The 12,226-nt window shown below is 46.3% G+C and overlaps 1 protein-coding gene across 1 annotated transcript; it reads right to left on the reverse strand.

Moving 5' to 3' along the window:
- Positions 1-1,546: 1,546 nt before the first annotated feature.
- Positions 1,547-7,322, reverse strand: LOC104490642 (apoptosis facilitator Bcl-2-like protein 14). The gene is given in 6 exon segments (XM_010132955.1): positions 1,547-1,588; positions 2,310-2,582; positions 3,519-3,586; positions 4,451-4,662; positions 6,025-6,070; positions 7,121-7,322. Coding segments are annotated over 6 exon segments (843 nt in total).
- Positions 7,323-12,226: the final 4,904 nt, after the last annotated feature.

The following is a 12,226-nucleotide window of genomic DNA, read 5'->3' on the forward strand; positions in this document are numbered from 1 at the left end:
CCTTCAGCTGGAAAGCCATGCTCAGAAACACAGAATTTGCACCTCAGTAAATAGCAGACTGTTATTCAAGCAGAGAAAATTTAGAAAATGATTTCCATAAGGTAGCGCCCAGCTAATGGCAAACCGGTGTACGCCAGCAGACAGGGTCTAGTCTTAGTGTAATTAAAACAGAATCTGATCTGGTTCTTCAGCGCCAAGATCTATCTAGCAAGGCTGCTTTAGAAAACAACCAAATTTACAACAAAGCAGCAGCCTCCAACGTGTGGGAGAGTGAGTTCAATGCCTGCAATTCTTTTTCCATAGGAAAAAAACGTTGGAGAAAGAGACGGAAGAACCACATTTTGAACAAGTTCTTGCCTCTCTCCCACAAATCATCCCTGCTTTGGGGAGAGCTGATGCGATCAGGAGGAGTGGATGTTCTTAAATCTAGGGGAATCTTAGATTTACAGTCTAGAGATATATCAAGAATTTCCCAACTCCTTTGAAGAGGGGAAACAAAGGCAACTTGCTTCCACTTTCTCTATCTTCTGTTTCGCACAAACGTGTCCAAACAGAGGCAGAGTTTGCTAAGCGTGAGTTGAAAGTTCAAGGTTTATTAGAAGAATTCTTGATCTTTGATAGCATTACATATTCTACACATCCAGTTAAAATGCTTTTTATCACCTGAATTCAAGTTCATGATTCGTTAATATCTTCTTCATGCAATCTTCGTAGTTAACATACTTGTACACGCAGAATAAACATCTGTAATGGAAGGGCATCGCACTGAGAGGCAGAGAGCCCGTTCGGGAAACGTTACCTGTTTGTACTGGGAAGTCACAGAAGCGATGCCGTGGTTTTACAGCTGCAGCAGATGTCCCCAGCTCCACTTTTCTCCAGTGGGGATTTGCAAGGGACAGAAACCCAAAAGTCATCAGCTAAATGGGCTGCAATCAGAGCCTGGAAATACTGCACCCGCCTCTGCCCTACGTGATGCACTGTTACTCATTCCACTGCCACACGTCCCGATTCAAGATCTCCAACCAGATCACGTGTTTTCAATGGCTGAAGGGCCAGTTCGTTTTGCAGAGGAATCCCTGAGATTACACATAGCATTGAGCAGCTTTTGAATAAGCAGGAAAACTGATGCAGTAGGATAAGTAATAAATTTCTTGGGCTACAAAGCTCTCACAGTGTTTGTACGTCCACATTAATGAGTAAAATACTGGTCTAAAAGTCAACATCTATTGTGCGATGCATTGAAGCAGTTTCAAACAGAAGAGTTCAAATTAAAAGCATCTGCAGGTAGATCAAGTCTGTTTTCTTGGTGGAGTGGGGAAGGCACTGGAGTAAAAAGCCAGCATTTGCCTTACTCAGTCCCTTTCAGAGGTATGAAATGGCATCAATGCTTTGGAGAATCTAATCAGAGTTAGCCCTGCAACACTCCAACATTCCATGGGAAAAAAAAATACACAGCCACTAATCATTCTGGCACTGGATTGTGGTAAGATCCTGCGTGTTCCTTAATTGGAGGCTCCTGCAGCCTGCAGAATTAATTCAGTCATGATTACTCTACTTCTTCCTGATCCAGCAAAGTCAAAGCCTTCTCCTGTAACACAAAAGGAAAACCTACAATTATAAAGGAAATGAGGACCCTCATTCTAATTTCAGCTCTGCTGAGATCAGTCGGTATGTTTACCAACGGGATTTCCTGCCCTCACTTGCTATCTGCTCCAATGGACACGGGCTTCGTTTCATGAAGCACAAAGGGCTCGGATCTCCCATGCAGGTGCCCCCCAGCAAGTCCAGGTAACTGCAGCTTAGCAGCACTGCTGGCGAAAGAGCACCTGGCACAGCTCACTTTGAAAGAGAGATATGAAGATAAAGAGATGCTGTTGTGTGCAGGGACAGTGGAAGCACACCGCATCGTAAGGGCAGGCCGTATGAACTGCTGAACTGCTGCGCTGTCCTCCCAACCTGCCAAGAGCACACTTCTAGGGAGAAGTATAGGATTAGGGCAGGCAGGAAGCTTCCTGGTGTTCCTCCCAGCCCTCAGCTGTTTGTGGTGAGGAGACTGGCTGCGCCAGGAATGGCGTTTCATACTTAACAGCCCTCCGTTAATATCTCCTGCTGATGTTTGGACCTATGTAAATAAGAAACTTGCAACATGGGAATGTCTTGTAGCAAGTAATTGCACAGCTGGAGTAGGTGCTGTGTTAAAGAACATGCACGTTGGTTTGGTTTGCATCTGGCCCGTGCTAGCCCTATGAAAGTGTGCTGGCTCAAGGTGCCTCAGGCTACGCGCAAGTGAAGAGAGTCAAAATGCATACCCAGCCACCCTGGTCCTGAATCCATGGCTTGAAATGTTCTCTGAGGTACTTTAATCCAAAGCCCAAGACCAGGTTCATAGGATGGTTGTCCACAGCAGTAAGTCTGGTGACAACTTCCATTGTAAAGGCAAGTTTTGCGCACTGTACTTGGCCCCTTGGCTCAGTTGTTGAACCTGCTGAGACACCCTCCAGGAACAAATCAGTGATCCTCTCAAAGAAGTTGTAAGACAGCATGTCTCTGAAATGCTGAAAGAAAACCCTGTCCTTTTGGATCTGAAAAGAAGAGTAAAGATTGGTTAAACGGAGGGACTTCTGTTGGAATCGCTTTCCCCACCCCACCGGGAGAAGAGACTGTCTCCAAGTGATACATGCAATATAGTCTAGTCGCAGTGCTGGGTGCAAGAGATGGCACACATATGCCACACCCCACTGCAAAAGCTGTTCCTCCAGGCCCTGGAGGTGGGTCTTTGTTTTCTACATTTGAATGAGAGAAGCAGAGAGAAAGAAAGCAAAAGAGGTGTGACACTGGTATTGAGACCTTCGGTGAGAAGCCATGGGAATACAAGCAGCATGGCCACAGCTGCCATACTGGGCTCCATTTGCTCAGTCGTGGTCTTTATGATGCTTCTCACTCCGACTGGATGCCTCTCTGCGGCAGGAGCCGAGCATGACCTCTGTGTGGGAGTATATACACCTTTAGAGAGCAGAAGGGGCAGCTAAAGAAGCAAAGGCAACAAGCACGTGTATTTTTAATAGAGAAAACGCTCGCTCCAGGTAACGGACTCATGGGGGCTGTTCTTCTATGGCTTTAGGGCAGGGCTTTCAAAATACATTCAGAAGATTTATTTCCCTTTCCCTACAGCAACTTTCAAAGCTGTAGCGTTTCCCTCCTTGCACTGCGAACGACTTGTATGTCAGATTTAATGCAAACACAAGAGTTTCTCAGTGTCTGTCAAGTGTTCAATACCGCAAGAAGGTCAGTGGGAACGATGCCTTCCTCCCCCACCCCAGCAGGGATCTGTGCTAGTCCTCTGGTCTTGAGAAAGACTGCCGGATGAATGGCAAAGGATTCAGAAAGCCCTGGATGCAGAAAGGGAAGTTCAGGACAGAGACAGAGCGCGGTAGGTTACGAAACATTCACTCCCAAGAGACGCGTGATGTCTCTCTCACACTCTAGCCTGCGTAGCTCCTGAAAACAGGAGGAGTTACCTTTTTTTCTAGTTGGTCCCCTGATTGTCTTAACAGTGAAACTATTGTTTGTATTATCATTTCTTTATCTGTTAAAGAAAAAAGTAACATAAGTACCACAGCCTTCTAATAGGACCCAGAGAGCAAACCTCTGTGTCATGTAATCATGAAAACATAGACTGTTTTGAGGCAAATTCGGAGAGTTATGTATGCAGGCTTTAGGCTGAAGCTCATCGCACTCGTCTGTGTGGAGCAAGCAATGCCCAGTGATTTGCTCCAGTGAAGAACCTGGGAAAGAGCAGGGGCCTTAACATCCCACTGCCAGCCCTTTTGGCTTTGAGGTACATCTGATAACAAGCCGCAACAAAAGAGCGGTAGTGGGAGCCCACAAAAATGAATTGCAATCAGGAAGAAGAATCCCCTCATCATCACAAATTACATCTGCTGCAACTCATTAGGACAAACTCTGTGTCTGCCAGATTAAAGAAAATGCAAGTATGGCAGGTTCCCTCTTGTAACCAGAAACCCCTACAAAACTTGCATGAAGACCGAGTTTCTGCACCCATCGTGGGAGTCAAGGTTGACAGAGGTTGTTGAGCGGTGTCCCATCACTGAAGAGGCATCGACTGCCCCAGTGTATTACTTTGCCCCCAGGCCCGCCACTCCTGACCACTGCTCTGTCACCTGCCTTCATCCTCCTTTTCTCATGTCACACCTCCTTGGATTTTTAAGGATGCTCCTTTCAATGGCAATAGCAGGCAGGACTTGTTAGAGGACTGCAAGAGCAGTCCCCAAGATGTGGGCAAAGAGCAACAGCCAGCAGAGGAAACTTCCTTCTTCACAGCAGTTTACTGCAGATGTCCCGAGTGCTTCACCATGTCTAGGGGAAAACGCCTCAGTGTGCATTCCCACGGTGACGTCCTGCCTGAGAGCATGACATCCTTCACCCTTACCATGTTCTTCACTCTCACTTCCACCAGCAGGACCGCTACGGTCTTGTTCATGAAGTAGGCTTGGGCCTTGTTCCTCTAGCTTGACTGTCACATCTGAAGGAGATTCCTGGGATTTGGATGTGACAAACTTGGCAAGTTTGTCCGCAATGTGGTTGACATCTGCTGTTTCACCTTATTGGGAGAGAGGGTGGGAAATAAAGAAGGCAGTTAATCTTTCCAGGAAATAATGCGGTGATATATTTGTTTACATGCATCTAGAGGATACCAAGAAATGCATTTTGCTGTTGCTTGAGATCACGTGGTAATAATTTAGAGAGACAAGTAATGCAGTACAACCCCTGCCAAGCGTCTGAGCAGCAGCTACTGACAGAGAGGCCGTACAGAAGCAAGTGTGAATGTTGTATACATCCTGGCAAGCCGGAGGCGCCCCACGTATTCAGAACTGTGAGAGTACTGCTCCGTAGGACTGTGAATCCCAGACCGGAGTTGTGTTGGCCGTGATTAGGTCATCTGTAAGTCCGGAATCAGAAAAGATATCGTATGTGAATGCTCTTTCCTTGCTTTCACAGGCTAATCCCAAGCAAAGGAGGAGCAGACTTCTCTTCAGAGGCACCTCTAGCACAAAACCGTCTTGAGTCCCGAACACTTGTATTGAGCAGCCATTACTACTGGGAGAACTCAGCGACCAGACTGGCCTTTTCCACCTTGTGTAATAACTCTGTTCAGGACCCTCACCAGCTGACAGCATCGCTTGGTGAGGGGACTCCAGCGGGATCCTGCTCTAGCAAAGAGGGCAGGAGAAGCTGTTGCAAGGTTTGTTTCTTCTAAAAGGTGCGCATCCTTACAACTTGCTGCGCAGAACTTGGGATGCAAAACTTGATGTCCCTACCACCTCTGCCAAGTGGCAGCTCCTGTGTGACCAGCAGACACCGAGACAAGCTCAGTAGCGGCCCGACCCATAATACATGTAAAATTCACAAGCAGGGTTTATCGTGAGGGCAGCAGGGGTTAATGCAGCCAATAGAAACTGCATTTCAAGATGGATGAATCAATCCCAAGACATTTCCACCCATGCAGAGCTTGTCAGGGAGCTGCTAAACTTCTAGGAAGGGAATTGGACTGCTCATGACTTTGGAAACCTAAGATTTGGCAACTAGTTTTAAACTGTATAGGCCTTTGATTTAGATGGGCAGTCTCCAAAAGCACACCCGTTTACTCCAGAACGGCTGGGCCAAGCTTGCAGTGCAGCTGCTAGCAGTGTAAGCGATCAATGATAATAATAATAATAATAATAAACAATGGTTTAGAAATTGGTCCAGCAATCTGCTGAAGGGCAGGTAAAGCCCAGATTTGAAGCCAAGCGGGATCCCCAGGGTGGTTAACACCCAGCAGAGGGAGGAATTATTATTATAGTTGTAACTATAGTTATTTTCAGGAATAACTTTAAACGCAGTGAAAGGGGAGAGCAATTGCTGTGATACTAAACAGTATCAGGTTGGGACGGATTAAACATCCCCCCCCACACACCCCCCTTATGTATATGGAAACATAGAGGCTGGCAACCTGTCATGTACCGTATACGGCAACTGAATGGGGATACCTCATCTTCCTCTCTCAGCCCTGTGTGAGAAGTTAAGATACTGGTTATTATCCAGAAAGGGTGATCAGTTATTACGCAGCAGAAATCTCGTCGCCTGCAGTGCAGCACCTGATTTGGGGCTGGTTTTAGGGGCTGGGTGAAAAGATGTTTATGTGGATGGGATCCTTGGACATCAGATGGGTTACAGCCACCTACCACCTCTTCTTCCAACACACAGGGTGGGGGGGGCAGGTCCGGACTTAATACAGCAACACGTAAAGGAGACTTAGATAACGCTGGAAGACGGTTTCTGTTTAAGACGTGGCGGTGTTGTGAGAGGTGGCCCAGAGACACGGGCTGCTCCGTGCTTGCAGCTGGTTACTGCCAACTGCTTGGCACCAGAGTCTGGAGCAGAACCTGGCACTTCTGTCTTTAGTGTGGGATATTTATCACATGATAAAGCTCCTTGAACAGGCCTTCGGACAACTTCTCTTCCTGGATTTTAGTGTGGAGTCTGACCACTGTTGCAGTCTCACCAGTGTTTTGTGTTTTCTTTCTAACCAGATGTGAAAAAGAGAAAGCCAGTGCTCGGGGGAAACCCCCAACCTGTGCAGTTCTACACTGCTTACACGGTACTGCTTACACCGTACTGCTTACACCGTCCTGCTTACACCTTACTGCTCACCACCTCCTTCCTAATTGGAAATCAATAGAGCTAGCATAAAGAGGTGACCAGAAGGTGAAATAAATCACCTTCTTCCTCCTGCCTTTCCACAGGCCACGGTCCATTTAAGCTATTTAGAGAGAGATTTAAAGACAAACAGCAAAAGGGAAGAACTACGACTTACTTGTCTTATGCTGCAAAGGCCCTTGTAAACGGATATCAGATTGCGCCTCAGGAATGCTGGAATGTGCCACGCCACCTCCCCGCAATTCCGCCACGAAGGGCTTTCCCTGCTTTTCAAGGCCACAGAGAAAATGTGGATGACATCCTGGCAGGTATTTTGTGTTTGGTTGCTCTTTGCTGGGCTGTTGTAGGACAGAAACCTCCAAAACACGTCTTTGGCTTGGTCCATCTGGTCCATCTTTACCCCTTTGATGGCCAGTCTTTACTTTTCTCCTGATCAAGGATGATGATTTACGCACATTAACCTCATTTTTCAGAAGTTTTCTGTATTTACTGACAGACAGCCGTCTCTGGGCATAGGCCATTAGGATGTGGTATTCTATGCTGTCTCGCTCATCATTTTCCAGTGGTATTTCTTCCATGCTGACATCATGTGGCGAAGACATCTTGGTTCCTGTAAGAACACATTCTCAGTTTTAATGGCTTAGGGAACAGTCTGCTTTTCATGAATATGAACCAGTACTTGACATTTCTGTAGAACCTTTCATCAAACACCTTATAAGCCCCAGTGATGTGAAGAATATTGCAGTAGCCAGGAGGCAGAGAAGCACTGTTTTCTAGAAGAAGAATGTGGTTACTGAGGAATACCACAGGTGGCAATCGAGGCCATCAAAGCACAGGGACGAGAGGTCTGATACACTGCCCTTAAGTGCATTATGGTGGCTGAGACAGGAAAGATGAGGAAATTCAAGGAGTATTCCACGGCCAGGGTGCGGTGCATGAAAAGAGGAAAGCCCCTAACAGTAATAACTGATTCTTGGGATGGACGGAATAACAATTCATCAGAGGACTGCGAAGGAAAAGCCTAGACCGTAGCCCAAATGAGCAAGCATCTAAAGACAGGAGAACTGTGTTTTCAGAGGAAGTTTTGACAAATTCAGGCCCTAAGTGATTTAGGTAAGTAGGCAAACAAGAACTAGCTCAAACATCAGGAAAAATTACTTTATTTACCTATCATAATGTTCCCAACTGTCCTTTCACTTTATGGGACCTGAGTCAATAATCTTACGTGTTTGACTGCATGCAATGGATGGTGCGGTGGCACTTATCTAGTGTAACTTATTGTTGTCCAAACAAACGTACCAATCCCACAGCACGCACACGCGTTTTGCCATCTTCCTGTTTCCCTGTGCATTGTAGCTCATCAAGCTACAGTGCAAAACACTCTTAAAACTTCGCTTCGCCCTAGACCCAATTGGCCTCCCAGAAGCCAGAGCAACAAGAGGAAGAAACAGGAGTGACAAGCTGTGATGCAGTGACCTAACCGAAATGATGTGGTGGTTTGTTTTGGTATTTTTTCACACAAAGATGTCTTCTGCAGAGCCCAGCTGAGGTTTTAGTTGTTTGAGCAGGCAGCCCTGACCACCACCAGCAGGCTCTGCCACACCTCTGCCGAATGACCCATGCGGTCAAACAAAATGATGCACATACCCAGGACTTGTCACTGGGGGTCTCTGTTGCTGACAAGCCAGAGCAGGAGCCTTCTGTCTCCGCTGCCCTCTCTTAAACAAGTGCCAACTTGCACTTGCACTATGCCCTCAGCTTGACAGAAAACAAATTTAACCTGATTTCTTCCTGTCTGGAATATCATTCAGCTATTCACTGCTTTGAATATAACACTATTGCTGGTAGGTATCCAAAGGGACATTTAAATCCTAAGCGTGGAGACTCACATCTGGGAGTTAAACACATACCTCATGCCCCCTGAGTCCAAAGCAGAGTCAGTGGGGGAAGACACCATGTATTTTTAACTTCCGGCGCTGGGATAAGAGCAAGCCATCCCTCCTAATTCACAACTACAGGGCGGCTGTTCTGTAGGATGCAGCTTTCTAGCGCAGCCTCATTCTGCAACCGTCTCCAGGCACAGCAGCGGTGTGTGAAGGAACCTGGGTGTGCGGTTTCTTCACAGAAGAAAGAGGGAGGCAAGCCCCGCAGGCAGGCAGATTGCCGGGCTTTACTGCAGATTGCCCGGCTTTACCGTGCAGAGGTCTGAAGCTGCTGCTTTCGAAAAACTTCCAGAAAACTGCATGCTGTCCCGTTATGGTCTGTCACCCTGAAACTTGCTTCTTTTTAAGTATAAGGGTGAAATGAGTAATGTATGTACGTAAGAAGCACCAGATCTTCACCTGGTACAAACAGCCCCAGTCCCATAAAAATCCACGGGAGGCGAACGGCCCACCTTTAGCGAAAGTCTGCCTTTAAACTTCAGAACGCATCTGTTTGGAACAGGCACGTCACCTCACGTGCATCTCACTTCACTCCTCAGGTATAAAGGATACCGTTTGTCTTCTGGATGTAGGTGGTGCTAGGACTGACACGTTTAAAGGGGGCTAATAAAAAAGTTGGAAGTGACCGATTAGTCAAAAGAGATTTCCCTGTCCCAGGAAGTTACGGAAATAAATAAACAAAGCTCAGCTGGTTTGTCACTTTGTTTTCAGTATGGCTTTTACTGTAAGATTTTAAGGGGTTTTTTATTAAGTTTCACATCTGTAAGCTTTTAAGTAAGAAAAAAAAAGAAGAAAAAAGAAGGTTTGTGGCACTCTGTGCCGTTTTGCCATGAGCTGCATAAAGCAACCAATATAACAAAACTTAGCTAAGCCGCTTACTTCCACCGTGGTAACTGGTTTTTGGTGGTGGTGTTGAGAAAACAGAGAGGAAAAAAAGGAGCATATAAAACCCCAAAACTCCCCCTACTAAATGTATGAGCATCGGGAATTAGAGCAGCTCCAAACTCAAGGCTTACCTGTGCTCTTAGTTCAGCATCGTCCGTACTGGGGAAGGGCATTAGGAGAGAAAAGGGGAAGAGAAAGAGAGGACGAAGGGGAAGAAGAAAGGGAAAGGAGTGAGAAGGAAGAAACCTGGGAGTGTCGTGTCGTATGTCCAACACAACAGTTCCTCTAACTTTGCACTGCTAAGTGCATTGCAGCTCACAGTCTGCATCCCCTTTGAGAGACTCTGTTTGTCCCTCAAGGGAAAGCACTGTTCCAGATGCTGCTCTGGGATATCACCGGCTTCCACTTTCACTTTAGGACAGTCACTGAACAAATGAGAGTGGAAATAGCGTGATAAGGAGAAGGGGGGAAAGTGGGGAACCACTGCTGCCCCCAGCGCATCCACTGGTAGAGAAAGGAAAGATTACTTTTTGATCTCTCAGGGAGCTGCTGTGTTAAGACACCCTGTGAGTGAGCCAAACCGGTCGTGCTCAAGTTGAGGTATTGACACAATCACAAGCCTCCAACAGCCTGTCTCAAACAGATGGCAACAACATCTCTGAAATCTTCTTCCCAGTGAAAGCCTGGGTGTCCTGCTAGCAGTGTGCTGCAATTTGATGTTTAGAAATCTATCGTAACTTCACATTGCAGAACATCTCACTGTGATTGGTGAGAATTTATTCCAGTAGCATTCAAGGTACAACCTTGCCTTTGAAGAGCCTCCTGGGTTGCAGCAGAAGCCCTGTTCTGTGAAGGGCCCAGCACTGCACTGAGACATCTTGCTCACAAAGTCATGCCAAGTGAGCCCGTGTTTGCGGGACACAGCTGGAGCAGTTTGGAGGCTGGGGGAGGGGGTGCAAGTTCCCCTTCTCTTGCTAGTTGTTGCCTTGAGACATGCAAGAGCACAGCAGGAGCTTTGCATCTTTTCACAGCATTCATGCAGGCAAGTTTAATGGACCTGAAACAGAAGCCAAAAGCCCAGCAGAAAAAAGTGGGCAAGAGACTGTAATGACGAAACAAACAAGTGCAGAAAAAGAAGTGGGACCTAGAAACACAGAGGTAGAAAAGGAGAACAGAAATGATGTAAGACCACGGGCGTGGGGTTGCTGCTGCATTGTTGCTGTGCCCAGGAAGGGAGAACCGATGCGCGTACCACCCTCAGGATACAGGGGAGAAAAGGCAAGAGCTTTTTTGTGCCCGGTTGTTGTCTGAGCCCATCTGGCAGCACAAACCAGAGCAGCTTAAAGAGAGTTCTGAGCTGCACTGCACTTCTCAGTGTCGCCACTACACAGAAAGCAAGGCTACAGCAAATCCCTTCAGCTAGTCAATGAGCGCAGGAGCAGGCACCTCCCTTTGACCTGGAAACCAGATGAAGCATTTATTTAATTTTGAGGTTTGTCCTGAAATAGAGAAAAAAAAATCTAAAGGCTAGTCCATTCTTTTCCATTATTTAATACTTCATTCAAATGCAGGTTCGTCCTTGAAAAGATCTAACCTCACTCTTCAGATCAGGCACGAAGGCTACTAAAAATAGCATAGCCTTCCCCACCATGGGAACTGTTTATAGATCTAAAATAATTTGTGTAACATGCATATATCCTCAACTTTCACTAATATAAAAATATAAATAACAAGATAAAATAGAGAAACTATATATATATATAAATACTACAAAGTAATTCTATAACGTAATACAAAAATTCATTTCCCAAAGAGTAAGAGGAATTACCAGTAGTACCATTAAAAATCCCCTACAGCCCTGTACCCCAGGCCATTACCTGCACATTGAGAACGGTCCTACACCAGGTGGCTGCGCAGATGCAAACCAAGCAAGAGTTCAAGGGTTGGTCTCCCTAACGAGGCACAGTGCAGACCGGTAGCAGGACGTGGGTGTATTATTACTGCCTGCTAGTACGTAACATCAAATAAGCACTTGCAAATCAGAGGCAAGCTTGCACCTCGCTCTCATGGGGGACCTCTGGGAAATGGAACACACAATGTTGGTTAAAATGTGGTTCCTTACTGGGAAGCACTTTGCGAGCACTGTCATCTCCGTGAGAATGCTCAGCCCTGTGTATACAACAAGGCTGAAGGAGCATAAAAAGTGTACAAGAAGTCACAGTTTACAGCTCATTTATGCCTTTACTGACAGACGGCAAGAAAAGGAGATAACACCTCATGCTGGCAAGCGTTTCTGTAAAGGAGACTGCCAGTAGCTAACTTGTTTTTTAGTTCATTTTAAAGTTTGAAATCTTAATTGGTGACTCATGTCTCTCTTTAGACTTACTTCTTCATACGATAACCGTGTTATTTCCCCGCACCCTGTCTGACGTGGGCCAGAGGTGAGCCAGGCCTTTGGCAGGAGCAGCACTTTCTTTGCAGGAACTCCCTGTCAGGCACGAGTTTTTATAAAGGAAGTTTTTTAATGCAAGCATTGATTCGGTTTGACAAATATTTGGAAGTCCTGCTAAAACCCAAACCTGCATATTATTTCCTAGAATGGTTAGAAGAAACTTGGAGGATCAGATTATGGAGAGTAGCAGCAGGGTCTCATTCTGTCTGCTTATAAACTCTTGTCT

Source organism: Buceros rhinoceros, unplaced genomic scaffold, assembly GCF_000710305.1.
Source record: "Buceros rhinoceros silvestris isolate BGI_N320 unplaced genomic scaffold, ASM71030v1 scaffold14303, whole genome shotgun sequence".
Taxonomy (NCBI): Eukaryota; Metazoa; Chordata; class Aves; order Bucerotiformes; family Bucerotidae; genus Buceros; species Buceros rhinoceros.